At 44.9% G+C, this 20,304-nt stretch overlaps 1 protein-coding gene across 1 annotated transcript in view; it reads right to left on the reverse strand.

The window, feature by feature from the left end:
• Positions 1 to 52: 52 nt before the first annotated feature.
• DNAH10 (dynein axonemal heavy chain 10) overlaps positions 53 to 20,304 on the reverse strand; it is a 194,262-nt gene continuing 174,010 nt past the window's right edge. Inside the window, exons 63-79 of the mRNA XM_053589697.1 lie at positions 19,282 to 19,561; positions 18,089 to 18,318; positions 16,852 to 17,125; positions 11,091 to 11,195; positions 10,538 to 10,692; positions 9,938 to 10,092; positions 8,670 to 8,853; positions 7,379 to 7,579; positions 6,515 to 6,724; positions 6,256 to 6,351; positions 5,407 to 5,578; positions 4,593 to 4,724; positions 4,202 to 4,413; positions 3,944 to 4,111; positions 2,051 to 2,231; positions 831 to 976; positions 53 to 421 (exon numbers count right to left, since the gene is read on the reverse strand). Coding sequence (XP_053445672.1) covers positions 275 to 421; positions 831 to 976; positions 2,051 to 2,231; positions 3,944 to 4,111; positions 4,202 to 4,413; positions 4,593 to 4,724; positions 5,407 to 5,578; positions 6,256 to 6,351; positions 6,515 to 6,724; positions 7,379 to 7,579; positions 8,670 to 8,853; positions 9,938 to 10,092; positions 10,538 to 10,692; positions 11,091 to 11,195; positions 16,852 to 17,125; positions 18,089 to 18,318; positions 19,282 to 19,561 — 3,048 coding nt within the window. The 3' untranslated portion in view covers positions 53 to 274. The remainder of the gene's footprint in view (positions 422 to 830; positions 977 to 2,050; positions 2,232 to 3,943; positions 4,112 to 4,201; positions 4,414 to 4,592; positions 4,725 to 5,406; positions 5,579 to 6,255; positions 6,352 to 6,514; positions 6,725 to 7,378; positions 7,580 to 8,669; positions 8,854 to 9,937; positions 10,093 to 10,537; positions 10,693 to 11,090; positions 11,196 to 16,851; positions 17,126 to 18,088; positions 18,319 to 19,281; positions 19,562 to 20,304) is intronic.

Raw genomic sequence — 20,304 nt, forward strand, 5'->3', positions numbered from 1 at the left:
AAATGCTCTGTAGTATTTACTTTTTGAATATACAGAATCCTTAAAAAAAAAAAAAAAAAAAAGGTAGCTAAAAACCAAAACCATTCAGGTTAATTTGTACAGAAAGATTTAAATGGCTGATTTTTAATATAAGGAAGATCATTATAAATCTCCCCCTGCCCCTTGAGAGGCCCCAAGAAATGACAGCAAACAACATCCTCCTTCTCCAAGCCCCAGAGCATCCACCACTAACCCCCGGCTCAGGATTTGTTATCCAGTTTTCTTTGCCCAAAGGTTAATCAGAATTGAGGGTGAGGCATACCCCTTGTAGCACCCAATGAGAAATGTGCTTTGTGGTAAAGAGATCAGCTTCAAAAACCAAGCCAACTCCCATAGCGTTCCTTCTCATGGAGGTGGTGTAGACAGGGGTCCGGAAGGTATTCTGCAAGGGAAAGGCAGGTGAGATGCCCCACAGAGAGAGGAGAAAAAGTTCAGTAGGCTCCTGTCCCTGGCTAATCTAAGGGCAGCATCTGAGAACAAAGGCCATTCCCCACCAACTTAATGGGGACTGGGCTAGCCATCTCCACAGAATTTCACAAGAAGAGAGGGAGTCTCAGCAAGGCTAGACCATAGGATCTAAACTTGAACCTGACACTTGTGGAATGATCACACATATGTGCATGCCTCTGTGCGTCTTCCCCAGAAGTGGCTCCATTGCTTTTTATCCTATCTCCAAGGCCTCCCCAGCCCACAAAGCTTAAGAGCCCCTGTTTTAAAAGGTATGGCCATTGGAAACCACCTCAGATGTCACTACCATAGGACTGGCATCAGAGGACAGAGCGGGCCTTCACCTGCAGTTTGAGGCGATGGGCTTCAATGGGGATGATCTTCAGGATTGGCAGGTCCACAACCAGTACCTTGGGTTTGCTCTTGACAAGACATCCCTTCTCTAAATCCCAGTCAGCACCTTCTAGATACAGTCCTGAGACAAAGCATCCTAGAGATAACGGGAAGAGGAGCTATGTGCAAAGGTGTCCATACTTTGCCATGCACTGATAGCACTTGCCCAAGGCACCAAGGCCTTGGCCCAGGCCTTTCTCCATTTCTGTCCTGCCTACTTTCCCCAGTGTCTCCTGTCCTCCCTACAGACAGGAGACACTGTAGACCCCATAACCTCCCTCATGGTCCCAAAGAGGTGGATGAGGGATGGTCACCTCTCCCCAGCAGGGCCTGCCAGATCCTCTCCACAGGTATGTGGCTTCAAAGCTACAGAACACTTGGGCCCTCAGGCTACAAAGATGAGTGGCACTGGAGTCACTGGGCACCACGGCAACCCCAGATCCCCTGTGAGCTGAGTGGCCCTAGAAGCTGAAGCCTCCCAGAAAGAGTGGTCTCTGGGGAGGAGGGCCCGGCAGACGTGCAGAGAGCAGCAGAGAAGAGGACAACCACTTTGCTCCAGACAGTGGCAGCCTGGACACTTGCCAGTTCCCAAGAACCAGCTGGACTCCTATTGCTGGGACCTGTGAGAGGCCCGAATCTTTACTGAAAATGCACGCTCCTTAAACTAGCTCGGGAGGGCTTTTTCCTTGCAGTTTAAATGGCCCCTAATGCAACATGGCCCCACAATAATAGTAGGGGCAATTTCTAGCTATTGTTCGCATAGTCAGTACCCAACGTCTAAGTGACCTGAAGTTATAGCATAATCTAATGGTCCCAACCAAGCTAGTCCATACTGTGCTCTGGCTCCCATGCCCCTGGCCCCAGGTTTATAGGGAAGCCACCTGTTGAACTAATTCTTAGCAAGAGCAATTCTGACGCAGGAGCTCATTCACCACAAACTAGCAGGGTGGACGTGGTTCAGGTCTGTCCTGAGAACCCCAGGTCTCAATGGAGACAGTGGATGAGAACTTGTGTATGCACTCTCAGCAGCACCGAGCCCTGGGCAGTGCACCCAGTGAATGGCTTCTGAACAGGGCCTGTGCATTCTGGTGCACACTATGCTTGTGCCTTTGAGTCAGGGCTGTCTCAGGGAAAGAAATCCTGAGGGAGACCAACAGCCAGCTGACCGTACCTTGTCCTGCCCGCTCGTTCACTTCATCTGCTTCTTGGAACTTGGTCACTTGCGTGAACAAGGTGGAACGGTCCAGGGGCCATCCATTCTTCCGGCAGGTGGCCTGCACCAGGGCCGTAAGGTAGGATTCTGGGATGTGCAGCCCTGAGAGCCACATCACACTGGGTTCACTCTCGGTGACCTGGAAGGAACCAGGGGCAAATGGTGGGAGCCTGGTACTGCCATCACCTGCCAGGCTCAAAGCCAGCTATAGAAGCACAGCTTGTGGTAAAGGTGTATTTCAGTGGCAAAAAGATGGTGTCAGCACAATAGGCAGCCCACTTGGGAAACAAGCCAGACTGCCAAATTCCAGATGGATCAAATATTTAGATATAAACCAAAATAAAGCCACAAAACTACTGAATGAATCTCCAAAGGATGTTTTCATAATCATGAAGTGGGAAATATGAATCCCAGAAGCCATTAAAAAAAAAAATGATACATGTGACTACAAAATTTAAAACTTTTCTATGGAAAAAATAGCATAAAAAGTCAAGACTTGGGACAAGCTGGGAAAAATATGTACAACACTAGCAGTGGAAGGGCTAATTTCTTTAACATACTATGAGCTCCTAAACATCAATGAAAAAGATGGAGACAATAAAAATGAAATTGAGGTATGAAAATAATTCACAGAAAAAGAAAATGTAAGCGCGTGACATACACTCAGTAATTAAAGAATGCAAAGCAAAACAATCAGGGAGACAATGATCCAAAATATTAAGAATATACAAATATGACACCACGGCACTCTACCGAGAGTGACAAAGTGATAGTGACACTCTATCTCCAATAAAAAAAAAAAAAAAAGAATATACAGTGTTGTAGAGGGGTGTGGAAAGAATCATCATCATATATGGAGATTTAGACTCTTCTAAAGAATCATCTGAGAAGACTCGTCAAAAGTTAAAATGTACACACTCTGATCCAACTGCATTATTGGAATTCACTCACAGAATATACTCATATATGTATTTACAGACATGCACCAGAATGTTGTTTGTACTAGCAATAATATACATATATGGTAACCACCTAAATGTCTATCATTGGCAAAAGGATATGGAATATTTGTAAGATACAGTACTCTAAAAAGAATGAGTTAGATCGCTATGTCCGAATATGAAACAATTGCCAAGATATTCTCTTAGACAAAATAACCACAGGGGTCCTCAAACTGTGGCCAGCGGGCCACATGAGGCGGTGTGATTGTATTTGTTCCTGTTTTGTTTTTTGACTTCAAAATAAGATATGTGCAGTGTGCATAGGAATTTGTTCATAGTTTTGTGTTTTTTTTTAAACCATAGTCCGGCCCTCCAACGGTCTGAGGGACAGTGAATTGGCCCCCTGTTTAAAAAGTTTGAGGACGCCTGATATAGAGCATGCTTTAAAGTCTTAAAAATAGGCCTGCCACAGTGGCTCACACCTGTAACCCTAGCACTCTGGGAGGCTGAGGCAGGAGGATCACTTGAGCACAGGAGTTTGAAACCAATCCAAGCAAGAGTGAAACTCTGTCTCTACTAAAAATAGAAAAATTAGCTAGGTGTGGTGGCTGGTGCCTGTAGTCCCAGCTACTTAGGAGGCTGAAGCATGATCACTTGAGCCGAGGAATTTGAGATTGCTATGATGATGCCACTGCACTCTAGCAACAAAGACAGACCCCATCTCAAAAATAAGAAGTCTTAAAAACAAAAAAGAGAAGGAAAAATGGAAAAAATATATATGCATAGAATCTAAGAACATTTCTAGAGCACCCAATAAATTTTACAGAATTTATCCTTCTGCTAGGGATTGGGCAGAAGGTGTTGAAAGGTGGTTTGAGGAAGTCCACGTTGAGAGTGACATATCACTCACCCACAGCGTGTACTGGCTGAACCGTCGTAGGAAGTAGACTATCCAGTTTCCAAGGGACTTTAAGGTGTCAGGGGCAAGCTTCCTCCAGATATTAGGGATATTCCCAACAAAAAGAGACCTGGCCACATCATCTAACTCACTGCTCATTCCAACATCTCCAGCCAAGGCCTATTTAGAATCAAGGGCAAAAAGGCAAGACTATGTCAGAAATCAGGGGCTACACTGAGGCAGCAACCTACACAAGAGAAACACACTCACCCTTTGAAGTTCAGCCAAAGACTTGGTCATCCGTACCACGAGCTTGTTGAAGCGCTCCAGCTCCTGCAAGAGCACCACTGACGTCGGGGAGATTGCGAAGCCAAGGTGCTTCCTGACCTGGTCCAAGTCAAAGACTTTGGGCAGCTTGTTTTCTATATCCTTGGCCACTTGGCCAATGTAATCATCGCGGCTGATGCCACTGCTGGATTCCCCTAAAACCAGGACACTTTTTAGAGTAAGTACGGCCCCAGGTGAGCATGGGGCCTCCTGGGCCTTCTAGCTCTTGAAAGGGCACAGCAACATGGGACAGCTCCAAGAACCAGCCAGTCGCACCTGTGCTGACACTGCAAGACCCTAATCAGAACTCATGTGCTCCTCTGAGCAGACTTACCCGTCTGAGGCTGTAGCTCCAGGAGGTGAGTCCACATGTCCCGAGCCGCCTGTGTGTAATATCCAATCTCGGCATTGGAATGAAGGCCAAACACTTCAGGTGTGTTAGCAAGTGGGAGGGCCTCAATGGCTTCTGTGATCACAGAGAACAACAGAAGTAACAGCATCAAGCCACCTTTGATTTTGGAGAGCCCACAGCCTCAAAATCCCCATACGTGAGAGTCTAAATTCCACTGCTTACCGGGTAACATGTTTTCAACTAAAATTTCTATACCACCACACCCAGTCCAGCTGTATGTTTATCATTTATGAAAATGGCTCAGTGAACTTGCAGGCAGAATTGGATATATTTACCGTGATTCCAAGGTGGGAAATCTGCCCTGTCGGCTCTGAGGCCAGGAGGAACCTAACAGGCTGCCCAGCAGGCTTAACAGACCACACCTGGCCAGCTAAGGCACCCTAGCAGCACAGGGGTCGCAAAAGCTGCCAAGGCAACCATAGAAAACAAATGCTTTTTCTTTTTTCTTTTTTTTTTTGTAGAGACAGAGTCTCACTTTATGGCCCTCGGTAGAGTGCCATGGCATCACACAGCTCACAGCAACCTCCAACTCCTGGGCTTAAGTGATTCTCCTGCCTCAGCCTCCCGAGTAGCTGGGACTACAGGCGCCCGCCACAACGCCCGGCTATTTTTTGGTTGCAGTTCAGCCGGGGCTGGGTTTGAACCCGCCACCCTCGGTATATGGGGCCGGCACCTTACCGACTGAGCCACAGGCGCTGCCCGAAAACAAATGCTTTTTCATTCTGAGAAAGCTCACCAACAAATTTTTCCTTTACATCACCAGCAGGGATTTTATAGTCCACTTCCTTGTTCCAAAAGAAGTGGAATGGCTGGAAAGTATCAAAAAGGAAGTCTCCCAGGTATTCATCCATGTAGACAGTCAGGATACGGCGATCAAAGCTGTCAATGGCCCGCCCTCCATACATGACCTGAAATCAGAGGGGATAAGAGCCAACTAGGAACCCAGAACCTACTCTGTGCAACCCACACCCCCCAGAGCCAGAGGCTCACCCAGGATCAAGACCAAATTCACCCTTCTTACAGTCCCGTCACTGTGCAGCTCAAACCTGTTGACTCAAACTTTGGGGCCAATGCATGCAAGAGGACTTGTTTACATATCATACTGTGGCTTTGCTGGCTTTCCAAGGGATGGAGCTCAAGGTAATAAGCAGCCTTGATGAAGTACTAGAGGCCAGCAGGCCATGAGGAAAGTCTCCAAAACATACCAAACAACCAAAAAACCAAAACAACCCCAAAAAAGCAGCAGCCACTTTTGTCTTTGGAATTGACGTCATCTTTTCTCCCATGTGCAGACCACCAGGGAAGCTGGGAGCTCTGCATAAAAACCAGTGGTCTCCGGAGTGGCCTTCCATGCCTGGCTAGGCAGGGTCCTTAAGGGTTCCTGGCCTGGGCCTTGGGCCAAGAATCCAGCTTAGGGCACCTCCATTGGAATGGAGTTCATTTGGGACTAAGAACAACCAGGACCAGGTAAGAATTTCACAGAGACTTGAGGGGCCTTCAGTGGAAGGTGAGCAGGAGCAAAAGGGCTCAGAGGACCAAGACAGAAGGCCGCAGTCCCACCACAGCCCTCCCTGGGCACTCCTACCTCTCCAATTAGGTACTTGAGGCTACCCCACGGGATCCTTGGGTCATGCTGCTGGAAGGCCTTCGTTAAGTATGTGTTCAGAATTTCCATGCAGACCTTGAAAGAAGAGGAGCAGACCTAGTTAAATCATTTGCATCCTATTTACTGAAACGGTGGGCAGGCACAACTCTGCCACTGTCAAACTTGGAGGAAAGGGCGGGGTGGAGATAGCCCACTAGGGAAGCATCTTCCAGGGGAGGAGACACAGCCAAGCTCTCACCTGGAAGTCTGACTCATTGAAGTCGTAATACACATTCCAGCCTATCTTCCCGAACTTCCTGCGCTCCTGCACCACAGCGTGGAAGAATGCCAGCACGTAGATCAAGGGCTTGAAGGCAGGGTGTGGGCACTGCTCCAGCATCTCATGAGAGATCTTGAAGTAGGTTGCCCTCATATTCAGTTTCAGCCCATTGGGTGGCTCCGTGACAACCTCCAGAAGAGAAAAAAAGAAACCCTGATGGAAACTGCAGGCCTCTAGTAGAGCTTGAGGAACGTGCAGAGAGCAGGCTCCGGCATCTCTATCTTTTCAGAGCCAAATGTCCTACCTAGTTCCCCAATAGTCAAAGTCTCTCATCACGGGCCCAGACAAAAAATGTTAAAGGACTAGATGTCCTAACTCTGCTCCTGCTTGTCGAGGGACTCTGTCTTTGACATCTCTGTGAACCATGGGATCCTCAACTAGAAAATGAAAGTAGTTACACCTCCTTCCATCTGCCCCAGAGAGAGAGAGATGACAAAACCTTTCCAAAAGAATTCCTGGAGATTAAACGAGGCAAGGAATCCACTCAACTTCTGCATGCAGCCACTGCCACTGTGGGTAGGTCTATCACAAGCAATAAAGGGGAGGCAATAAAGTAAACAAAACTGGCCTAGGATTATGAGAGACATGTGCCAGAGTGGAAACACAGGCCCAGGAATCACCAACACCCAATTCAGGACAGTGGCTCCCTCGGAAGAGAGGGGGAAGTAGGTTTGGGGAGGGGTGTCCATGAGGTCTCCAAGAGCACTCTGAAGCTTTTTCTACACACCCCCACAGCAAAAGGGTAGTGACATGGATACATCAGTGTTTATCCTGAAACCAGACCTTTAAGGACTTCTGCAGAATCCCAATGGGGAAGCCCTTCGTGGGGTCGGTGGTGAGCCACAGGCGGAAGTCGGGGTGCGGCTTGGTGATCCTCTCCAGGGCTTTCTCCAGGTCTTTCAGCCACTTGACCAGGAGATGGCAGTTCTGCAGCATCAGCCACTGCCCACGGGCCACCGCTGTCTCCAGCAGCTGTAGCGCCAACTGCACCAAGGTCGGGGGGAAAGAGTTGGGAATCCCAAAGCCACATTGACCCTGGGCTCTCTGGAGACCCACTCCCAGTGCACAGAGAAGTAGCCACCCTCTCCTGCAATGGCAAAAAAAAGCTGATCCAGGAGCTACCGTGGGAGCCAAAGAAACAATCTCAGAAACCCTCAGGCTGCCTGTTTGAGTGCAGGGCTCTCATAGCCCGGAAGATGAGTGAATGTCTTGCACCCATTGGCCTCCACAGCCCTAAGAGTTCCAGCCCCTCCCACATAGTTACACCTGTACCCCAAGCACCCCACAGAGCAGGACTGCTAGAGACCAACTAAAACCCACTACAGGTAAAGGAACACTCATAATGTCCCCTCCCAATGTCATTCAAAGTATAGACAAGATACTTAGACAAAATTTTGGTTTTTGAAATGACTTAAAACTTATACAGGGACAACATTATAATAGCTAATTTCAGTCTCATGGTTAGAGAGAGCTGGCTATGCCTAGCTGGTGCCCTTGGCTTACCAGCCTGGAATTACCATCATCACTGCACAGGTGAGCTTGCGGCATCAGGGGGCTGGCCCAGAGCCTTACAGACAGTTCACAACCAAGCCAGGGCTGGCAGTCAGTGCCTCTGACCCCAGAGCCCTCATGTCTGACCAGCATTACTTAATAGTCTTGTCCCACATCTACCGTACTTGTGTGGCAAGTTCCAACAGAATGCAACATGGTCCAGATAAGCAGGGCAGTAGCAAAGAGAGCTTACTGGCCCGGGACTTGCACCATTGTTCTGTTTCACATGGTCCACTTCCACAGCCATGTAACTGGGGCAATAATACTGATCCATAGCGGGGACACTGCAGGGACTGAGGGAGGTCAGGACTGGGTATGAAAGGGCTTTGAAAATAGCAGGGCACAATGATCCTGCAAGATTGTGAAATCACAACTATTATTAACATTGTCAGCTTTCCAACATTTGCTTACTGCTCCATAGATCACAAATGCAGCCAGCTCATACGTGGAGCTTAAAACCAGGTTAACACATTGCTAACAAGGACCTCAAGTGTACAGCTTGCTCCTTTCAATAGCAAATTACCTTTTCCTGACCTTGACCCATCGCAAGAAATTTGAGACGATTTCCTCCAAAGCCACTTCGCTCAGCTAATTTCATGAGATCACTGGCAGGGTCAGAGCCAGGACTCAGGATGAACACAATGGGTGAATTTGGTGTGCTCTGCTCAAAAATGGCCTCAAAGCTGATCATCGGGGGCTGCACATACCTGGCAAAAGACACGGAATTAGAAAGCCCTCCTAGGAGGAGGGCTCTAGGCTAGGGGCCAGCCTGCTGGTGAGTGCTGTCTCCGATCTGGGTCCAGATCCTTCTGACTTCCTCTGGCATAGCTCTCTGCACAGCCTTCCTTGTCTGAGAATCTAGTTCCTGAGTACATCTCCCAGCCTGGATGGCACACTCGAGAATGACAGGGCCTTCTCTGTCCCACTCTTGCACATGCTGCACATGCGTGCTGGGTCAGTGGATACATGCTGAGCTGATGCCTCAGCTTGCCCTCCAGGTGGATGTGCCCTGGGCACAAAACCCACAGGTTCCACATCAGCAATTCCACACACATGTCCTGAAATGGTCTACATGTTGTGTTTTGTGGGCATTTCAAAAAAATTAGTTGCCAACACATAAAGATTGGGAGATTTCATGTAAAAATGTGAATTTCTAGCTTCTTTCAAAGAGTCAGAGGGTCTAGCTACTCTAGGTCCCTGCTGCCACCTGATGTCAGTCAGCAGGTGCCAGGGGCAACTGCTCCCTGGCTTGGGACCCCATCCAGCCTCTTTCACTCACTCATATGGCCTGCTGCTGGCCATGAAGGTACCTTGAGTTTGCAATCCCAAGCTATCTGTCTAGCTTCATGCCCAGAGCTAGCACTACACTGTCTAGTACAGTGGCCATGAGGCCTGTAAAAGGTGGCTTGACCCAATGGAGGTGTGCCTGTGTGAATTCATATAGGATTTCAAAGATTTAATACAAAAAAAAAAATGTAAAATATCTCAATGATCTTTATACATTATAATGACCTTTTAAAATATTCGATTAAATAAAACGTTACTAAAACCAGCTTTACCTGTTTCTTTTCTAATGTGGCTACTATAAGATTTGGAATTACAAACACGGCTCACGTGGTATTTCTGTCGAATAGCGCTGTTCTAGAGTGACTATCAAATGTTGCTCAGAGTCAGGGCTGTAATGGTCCCCTTGGGAGCTGGCCAGCTACTGCTCTCTCTGCATCCAGGTGGGGGTAATGTCAGATTTTCTACCCCATAGAAAGGGGCCAGTAAACCAAACATCACACTTACTTCTCTCCCATTGTTACAGTCACATAGTCAGTCACTGCCCGATATACCCGATCCACACGGAAACAGCGCAAAATAAGCAACTTCTGAAAAGGGGTGATGTTTTTATCATAACCCAAGGGGAACGGAAACTGTTCCAGTGAATCCAGGTCATACCACTGGGAAAAGCAAAAAATATTCATTGTAGTGTCAACTCAGAAATGACATCCCCCCCACTTATGTGAAGGTGCCAAAAGCCATTGTAAAGAGATAAGAATCTGTAGATGTATGAGCTCATCTAGTTGAAACTGTAAACTTTGGACAGGGAGGAACTATAAACTTTGAGTGCTCAGCAGATACTTCTTGGACAGATGGATGAATGGACAGATAGATGGACAGATGGATGGATGGGCGGACGGGTGGACAGATGGATGGAAGGTTCTCCACAGCTAGCTGAATTAGCTAGAGGGAGATTCCATCCAGGGAGTAAGAGAGCACTGACTACACTCTGAAGGTGTTACTCAAAGTCTTATATTCTCAAGCACAGGGGTGGGGCCACAAGTTAAGTCTGGAGATTGCTGATGGGTAGGGAAGGAAAGGAGGAGGAAGAGAATATGAGCTTACCTCCTGCCAGACGGTCTGATGATCCTCAACATCATCAGGAAGCTTCCCAAAGTCATCTGAAAACATTTCTGATAAAAGAATGATATCTTCCCATCCCTGGTCGGACAGCCAAGTGCAGGGCTTTTTCCGTTTGCTTTTCTCCAGGGAGATGTTTCCTAGCCACAACAGCAGAAGAGAAGCAACAGCCATTGTGCAAAGCAGTCAATTCAAGACTTTGACTTCCTTTACTTTTGGGAAAAGTCCACTTCCCAAAAAGGAGACTGGACGAGAAGACGGCCCCAATTGGCTCTTGTCACTGCCAGTGACCCCAAGCAGGCGCTCAGCATGGCATCCAGCCTCAGGCAGCTCTGAGGCAAAGGCTGGCTGCTCTGAGTACACCCAGAACCATTGCTGAAACTGGAATCACCAACTGAAGTATTTAATAAAGCAGTGCTGTTGGAAGCCAAGCTTTAAGGAGAATTTTCATTGTCGGTTTTTTTAATAAACAAATTTATAGATGTATACCACACAGGTTAAGGAAGTTGGGAAGAATAAAACTGAGCAAATTCATTACCTTTTAAAAAGAAATCTAGTTCTTCCTGGGGGACTCTCCCTTCTGCTTGTTCTATCTTGATAGTCATATTAAAAGAAAAGAGTAGCTTGTGCCTCTCAAACAATCCTGTAGGGAAACACCAGATGGGTATCGATTTAAAATTATTTTTCCATTTTAAAATCTGAGTTGCTTAGCCAGGCATTGTGGTGGACGCCTGTAGTCCCAGCTAGTTGGGAAGCTGAGGCAAGAGAATCACTTGTTCCCAAGAGTCTGAGGTTGTTGTGAGCTATAATGCCACAGCACTCTATCCAGGGAGACAGAGTGAGACTGTGTCTAAAAAAAAAAAAAAAACAGAGTTGCTTACATACAATGTACTTAAATTTAACAGAAATGGAATGAAACACTCAAAGTGCATGCAGTTAGCTCTCTTCGCCCCTAATGTTCATGAATATCTAAATGCAAAAAAGATGGGCTTGGCTGGTAGCCCCAGCACTTAGAGAGGCCAAGGTTGGAGGATCTGTTAAGCCAAGGAATTCAAGGCTGCAGTGAACCATGACCATGCTACTGCACTCCAGCCTGGGTGGCAGAACAAGACCCTATCTCTTAAAAAAAAAAAAAAAAAAGATAGGTTCAACTTATAGGTCATGCCCAAGTACAACCTATAGGGACACTCACTTACAACTGAAATGGCCATGTCTGCAGAAGGAAGTTCTCATCATACCCTCCCGGGAAGAGAGGTGTAGGTGGAAAATCAAGTGAGGACAGAACGGGTACCGAGCCAGCTTCACCAAGGGCTGGTTGATTGCCTCACCCAGAGGGTAAGTTCTTGTCCATTATAGTCTAAGAGAGGTGCTGGCAAACTCTCCATAAAGGGCCAGATAGTCAATATTTTTGGGTGTGCAAGCTAGGTAGTCTGTGTCATAACTACTAAACTCTGCCTTTGTAGAATGAAAGTAGCCAAAGACAATATGTATATAAAGGGATGTGGCAGTGCCCCAATAAAACTTTATTTACAAAAGCAAGTAGTGGGCCAGATCTGCACAGCAGGCCACGGGTTTACAGTCTCTACTGCAAAGGAAGCACACTCCATCAGTAGACTCTTCATTGATGGATATAAAATACTAGATTTCTTCTCTTTTGTTTTATAACAGAAGAAATGTGTTCCTGGGGAAAAGTGTCATAAGACAAATTTGTGATTTGAATTCTACTTTATATGTATTTAGAGCAGTGGTTCTCAACCTGTGTGCTGCGACCCCTTTGGGGGTCAAACAACCCTTTCCCTTTCACAGGGGTCTCCTAAGACCATCGGAAAACACATATTTCTATTTTTATTTATTTATTTATTTTATTAATTTTAAATCATAGCTGTGTACATTAATGCGATCATGGGGCACCATAAGGAAAACACATATTTCTGATGGTCTTAGGAACTAAAGACACCGCTCCTCATGTGCCGGGGTCACCACAATATGAGGAACTGTATTAAAGGGTCACGGCATTAGGAAGGTTGAGAACCACTGATTTAGAGGGTTGGTTTCTTAAGTGAGCACTACAAGAATAACCTCTTTTTTTTTTTTGTCCAATTGTAACAGGCTGAATTATATCCCCCCACAAACTTCATACCCTAACCCCTGGTACCTCACAATATGACTATATTTGGATACAGAGCTTTTAAAGATGTGATTAAGTTAAAATGAGACCATTAGAGTGGGCTCTAACCCAATCTCGTTAGAGACCCTATACAAAGAGGAAATTTGGACACCCATAGAAACAACCAGGGATGCACACACACAGAAGGAAGACCAGGTGAGGACACAGCAAGAAGACCAGGAGAGAGTCCCCAGGAGAAATCAAATCTATCAAAACCCCGATGTTGGACTTTCAACCTCCGGAACTATGAAAAAATAAATTTCTGTTAAGTTTAAGCCACCCAGTCTGTGGTATTTTCTTATGGCAATCCCAGCAAACTAATTTGCCAACCCCCAGAGGCATATAGAACATCATAAACAGGACAGTGTCTTATCAAAGACCCTCTTCTTTCTAAGACTCACTGTACACAGTAGGCTTCTGGTTAAAAATGGTTGTTCTGAGTTTGTCTCAAGCCCTTTCCAAAAATCTGCTAATACAAGATGGAACTTTTTAAAAAAAGGTATAAACCCTAAGAAAATTGGAGAAAAGCAATAGCAATAAACTTTTGCCAGCTAAAGACAGATGGACAAGTGAGAACTTCTTACATCAGGAGGAGATAAAGCTGAGAAGCAAACCACAGAACTCATAAAAAGCTCAGAAACTGGCAGTTGCAAGTACTTCTGAAGTGGAGTTGAATATGAGCTAAAAACAGAAGACAGGCAGACAATTTATTTAAGACATGGTCAGGTCCCAGATCCCCTCTCATATTCCATGCTGCTGGGCGACTGCCCTCCCTACCCAAATGGAGTTCGGAAAGCTTTGGAAAAGATAAAACAGGGTCTCTATGGACAGAAGAATAACAGGAACAGTTGAAGGGAAACCATAATGAAAATAAGGCTTTACATGAAAGTTTTTGTAATGAATGTTGCAATCACCAGCCTTCTTTTCTCACTTGGTCCCTGAAATGTTGACAGCCAAGATTACTTATTTCAGGAAGAGGGTGAAAACTCTTCTTTAGGGATTCTAAGAGTCTCACAAGGACAGAACTACATATGTTGATCTCTGAGAGTCCTCCCAAGATTCAGCCCAGCCAGATCACCCAGTGAAGCCCAAATTGGCCAATCCCATCCAACCACAGAACTTTCCAATAAGCTTTTCAGTTCTATTCTTAAGTATAAATAGACAATCAAGGATCACAAGAATTTGAGGAAAGCTTCTAATTGAAATACAGATGACAAAACAAATAACTGGGAGCAGGAGACTTATAGGAAGCAGAGACTATCTCATGCAAGAAAAGTTTAGGAAACTATCATCAAAATCTTCTGAGAACTACATTTCTCTGTGAAATAAGAATAAAATGATTTTTTTTTTTAAAGAAAAGAGTACTGGTAGAACCAAAAGAGTTCCATAAAATTAAAATTATGGTAGTAGAAATAAATCACCCAGCAGAAGCTTTATAAAAAAAATTTGTAAAAAAATTTTTGTAAAAAAATTTTGTAAAAAAAATTTCCCAGAGAAAAAAGCAGCAAAACAAAGACACAGTAAATAGAAAAGGCAATTGGAAAATCAGCCAGGGAGGTTCGCCATGTAAATAATAGGAGTTCTAAAAAAATAAAATAGACAGGGCGGCACCTGTGGCTCAAGGAGTAGGGCGCCAGTCCCATATACCAGAGGTGCCGGGTTCAAGCCCGGCCCCAGCCAAAACTACAAAAAAAATAAAATTAAAGAAAAATAAAATAGAGAAATTAGAGAAAAGGAAACTAGCAAATAATTAAAGAAAATTTTGCAGACTGAAGGAAGTAAGTTTACAGATTGAAATGGGCCACTGAGTTCAGATCACAATGGATGAAAATAGATCTAAACCATTCCAAATCATCATGAAATTTTAGAGTGTCTTATAAGAAAACAAGATCCTAAAAGCTCCTAAAAACAAAAAGGATCAGTATTAGAATAACTTCAGACTCCTCAACTGCAATAATGACAACAAAAGAAAAATTCTGAATGAAAATAATTTTTAAAACTAGATTTTTATACCCAGCCAAACTATGAATCAAATTTGAGAGTAGAATAAAGATATTGTCAGATATGCATTGTTTCCAAAAATTTTCCAACTATGTACCTTTTTTTCAGGAAGCTACTAGAGGAGGTACTCCACCAAAATAAGGAGTAAAACACAACTTAGGAAGACACAAGAAACAGAAAACAAGAGAATCAACACAAGAGAAAGGTTACAGTGGAGCCTCACGATGACAATGCTGGGGTGGAGAGCAACTGGTCCACCCTGAATCAGGTAATTCTTTTTTTAAGGCTTTCCTAACGGTATCTTGACTTTGTAACCATGTAAAGTATTTAAGTTTTTAATTTTAAAAAATCCCTAACAATTGAAGGCAAAATGAAAAAAATGAACATTAACAGTATATCAAGTTGGTGGTATACGCACACACAGAGGAACCATCCTGAGTGACATTAAAACAGTTTGTTCTTTCAACTAGCAATATATACCCTTGGAGACAAAAATACATCATGAACTGCTTTCAGTAATCATATTGATGGTTATTGATTTGAAATTGTTATTCTGAGACTTTTTGTATGCGTGTATGTGCACGCGCACATGTATATACTGTGAAATAAAGAAATGGGTATACTGATGTAATAAGAAAACCAGGTTTTGCAAGAGAAAAGGAGATAGATACTGGTGCACTATGAACTCGTGGTATATTTTTAAAGCTTCTTAGCTCAATCTACTGAAAAAGCATTAAGCCCTTTGGTCTCTCAATACCATTTTCTACTAAAAAGAACCATGATGTGCGTGGAGTATCCTGTCCTACCAGGAAATGGGGAAACTGTCAAAAGACTACAGATTTGGGCAAAAGGACTCATAAGCCAACCTAAAAAAGCTCCAAAGGTACAAAGGTAGGATCATTTGAACATGAATAATGACAATTACTAAAATGTATTGAAACATATTGAATATGTTTACATGAGATGGTAAGAATATAACAAAAATTAAAAACAATAAAGGAGAAGAGTCAAACAGTCAAAGGGATCTGCCTTTCCCATATGAACTACACATCATACTAACCAAATAGTTGAACAGAACCAAGTTTCTCTCAATAGAAAACATTTTGACTAATGAAAACAGAATGATTGCAAGAGTCAGAATATTACCATTTATAAACGTTAATAAATAAACAGGCTTAAAAAATTTCTTTCATTGATTGCTGACATCACAAAAAAGAAAAAGACAAAAAATTATGTGATTCCTAATAGCAATACACAAGACCACACATGAAGTATTCTTACCAGAACCAGAACCTGGATCTGCCCAATTCTAACTCTGTTACAAATTTACAAGCAGTAGAGAAGACAGGAACATTTTAAATATACCACAGAGAGGCAACCAGCAACATTACAGTGGTAATGTATAGTGTCTATAGACTTTGTCAGGGTTCTGATTTAAACAAACATGAAAAATAACTTAACAAGACAGCTGGGAACATTAATTAAGTCTATCTTTTAAAAAGGAATCCTTTTTTTTTTTTTTCTTAAGCAATTCTCTTGCCTCAGTCTCTCAAGCAGCTGGGACTACAGGTGCCCACCACAATGCCCAGCTATTTTTAGAGATGTGGTCTGTCCATACAACTGAATATTATGCAGCTATAAAAAGGAATGATGCGCTGACACCGGCTACCAATGTGGATGAGCCTTACACACTTTACACTGTGTGAGGGACATTGTCCTGAGAAGCCACGTGTAATTCCACTGATAGGAAGTATCCGGAATAGGTAAATCCACAGAGACTGCAAGGAGAGTAGCAGTTTCCAGAGACTAGGGCTGGGGGAATAGGGTGCTAAAGCCCCCAGGTTGGGGGGTTTCAGTTCTGGGCTGCTGGAAGCATTCTGGAACTGCATAGTGGTGGTGGTTGTACAACTCTGATTTGTAAATCATAAAATTGTACATTTTAAAGAGAGAATGTGGCGCATATGAACTGTATTTCAATCAAGCTGCTATCTTAAAATTCAGTGCTTTGAACATTCCTCTTTGTGAATAGTCACAGTAAAGAATGCCTTTTGGCAAGTTTCCGTTTCACAGATCAGGTTTCTTTAAAGCCCCACGTTACACACAAAAAACTGCATGTGCTTGTATTCATCACCTGTGCAGCCATAGTTATAGATGTTGAAAGTCAGCGTGTCCATGATGTTCTTTAATCGCTTTATGAGAATGGAGTCAGGCAGCGACTTCTTAAGTGACAACCCAAAAACATCTAAGAAGGCGATCAGGGAGTACTGATACATGGCATTCACAAGGGCCATCTCGGATAGGACGAAGAACAGGATGGCCCCCCTCCTGGCAGCCGGCCGGTAGCCATCTCGTAGCCTGTCAATGTCCAGGGCCGTCTTCTCTGCCAGCCTGAGCTTCTCTGATACCTGAAGAAAAGGTGCAAGTTACCCTGGAAACAGGAAGGCTTATGAAAATAGGCAGAGGACAAGAGTGGCCTGGGATGGCAAAGAGATGCCTGCAAAGCTTTGAAAGCCACTGGGGACTGCAGGGACCAACAGTGCTCACCCTCTTGACAGCTGCAGTCCGTATTTGGGCTGACTCCACTCACCCAGGCCCCATTCTTCATTACCAAGTACTTGCCTTCCCTTTTTGTTCCATATGTGGGCTCCACCCCAACTCCAGAGGAGGAACATGTGACCCAGGCCCAGCCAATCAAAGCCTGGCATCACTAGGTGGTGGGATTGGTTTGGGGTAGGCAGGTGATGTAAGTGACTCTTAGGACCTTCATGATAGAAAGAGGAAAATATTCTCACTTATCTCTTTGGACTTGAACCTGAGAGGACATGAGGCCACACATGGTCTTGTGACCCTGGGAGGAGTGAAAAAAGAATGAAGACAACCCAGCAGAAGGCCCAGCCCAGAAATTGGAAGAAACCAAGACTCAGTGATATTTTTTCAAGTCCCAGATCCAGCCCTGCCTGAAGCTATCTCTGAACTTTTCTACTCTCTAAGCTAATAACTTCCCTTCTGATGTAAGCCAGTTAGGACTGTGTTTTCTATCATCTCAGCTGAAAGAGACTGACTTGATGAACAGGTATCCCTGGGGGCACCTTTAAGGACACCCCTCCTCACAGCACACCTCAATAGAGGTGGCCTTTCATTAATGTCATCAAACAAATTTTCAGGTGATTCAAAGCCTGAGTCTGATGAGGTATAGGCAGATGGCCCTCAACGCTCAGCTATTGTAATCTAAGGCCTGTGACCATGAATGAGCCCCTGTGATCACAGAGTCTGATTTCCTCATTGAGCAGATCAGGAAACAGGCATTCCAAGGGCACATCCATTCCCTCCCACCCCCACTTGAATTTTCTTTCCACTGTAGTTTCTACCTCTGTGGCTTTAGACTTGGTCTCTTCCAAGGTCTGCACCAGCTCCACATTATCCAGCATGTTCCCCGTGGAGGTTGCCAGTTCCCGGAGGAGGGAATCCTCCAGGTCCTTGAGCAGATTCTTATTCTCGCTGGTCTCCTGGATGAGGTGCTCCCTCTGCTCTTCCAGCTCCCGCCTCTCGTAGGCCACCAGCACACTCAGAAGCTGGTCCTCCAGGCCCTTCAGTGTGACTGTGGGAACAATGACAGACACTCACCACCTGTGGTCCCTGCTAAGCTGGTCAGAGTGTTTATACCTGCATCACCAAGCAGAACAAGCTGAGGGTAGGTCTAAGCCTACATGTCAGAGGCACAGGGACTCACGTCCTACTCTAAAATCACTCCAAGGCCAGGTGCCGTGGCTCACACCTGTAATCCTAGCACTCTGGGAGGCCAAGGCAGGTGAGTCACCTGAGCTCAAGAATTTGAGACCATCCTGAGCAAGAATGAGACCCTGTCTCTACTGAAAATGGAAAAACTAGCTGGGCATTGTGGCAGGTGCCTATAGTCCCAGTTACTTGGGAAGCTGAGGCAAGAGGAGCTCTTAAGCCCAAAAGTTTGAGGTTGCTGTGAGCTATGACACCACAGCACTCTATCTAGGGCAACAGTGTAAGACTCTGTCTAAAAACAAAAAAACAAAAATCACTCTAAAGCAACAAAGTGACAAACATCCGACAGCAAAACAGTACCACTAAATTAAATGAGGGCTCCTCTATACCAGGCGACTATAAAGTACACCCACGTCTCACACACTTACTTAAGCAGCTATGTGACAGCCCAAGAAAATGTGAGAGGTGCTATCCCATTCCTAACAGAATTCAAGTGAGAGGAAGGAGAAAAACCCAGACTCGCAATATACACTGAAATACACAAATACAGGATAACCTTCTGGCCAAGCAGACAGAGGTCTGCCACACTCCAAGTGTAAACACACAAGCCTACAGTCCAGCCTCAGGACACGTAGCTCATGGCCCTCCCAATGCCCGGCCCTTCTGGGGTCTGCTTAATCATGAAGAGCTGACGAGTCAAGTGGTGACCACGGGAGCATGATCTGGGGATGCTGAGTGAGAGGACGTGCCATGAAAGCCTGCATCTGAGACTGTGGTCGCTCCGGTAACCAGGTTGATATGCAGCTAGGGCTCTACCCATTCTCACCTGTATAATTGATCACCATGGCTTTCCCAAACACTGAGGGGGAATATCTGGGATTGGCCATCTTGGTGTTTAGATACAGCCTGAAATTTGAGTCATAGTCAACTTCCTTGTCTCCCAGTATAATAAACTGCCGTCCTTGAGTGACTTTTATATTTTTTTCTAAGACATTATCAATCACAGGATCAATGTATTCATCAACATCGTGGAACAGGAAAGGAGTCCCATACTTTATGGACATCTCTAGCTGCTTGAGGAAGTCAGGGTCATTAAAGGAAGCAACCTGGAAGAGAGGAAAAGCAGAGGTGAAAGTCAGAGGGGGAAGGCCTTGTAAGGGGGCAGATAATGAGTCAGGAACTTGAGGGAGTTGGAGTAAAAAGAAGAAAGAGAAAAGCAAAGCGTACAATCCTGTAAGTCCATAAATCCATGTGGTTCAGGCTCAGAGCAGCATCTCATTCGAAGAGGGTTGTCAGGGGGAAGGGAAGGGATTTACTTCACTCCCCCCCCTCAATAAGCTATAATCTTTCCTCTTTAAGAGACAGGGTGGGAGTTGGAATCAGACTGGGGGCTAGGATGGGCTGGCAATTTCACAACTCTCTGGCATGCTGAGGGAAGTCTAGGGATATTCTTGTATTTGTAGTATCTGTCCCACTATTGCTACAAGTGAATGTCAGAGGCAAATGTTCCCCTGACCATGGAACTTAAATGAGGTTCCCCCAACAGCAGGTAAATACCCAGGACCAAGGACCAGAAAGCATAAGGAAAAGGTAAAACTGAACATCATTAATTTATTCATTAGTTGACCAAAAAGTGATTGGGCCCCAGCAATTCCACTCTTAGGTATATACCCAGGAGAATGGAAAACACATCCACATAAAAACCTGTACATGAATGTTCACAGGGGAAATCATTCACAATAGCCAAAAAGTAGAAACAACTCAGTGATCCATCGACAGACAAGTAGATAAACAAAATGTAACAAATGCACACAATGGACATTCAGCCACAAAAAGGAATGGAATGCTG

The sequence above is a fragment of the Nycticebus coucang genome, chromosome 4 (genome assembly GCF_027406575.1).
Source record: "Nycticebus coucang isolate mNycCou1 chromosome 4, mNycCou1.pri, whole genome shotgun sequence".
NCBI lineage: Eukaryota > Metazoa > Chordata > Mammalia > Primates > Lorisidae > Nycticebus > Nycticebus coucang.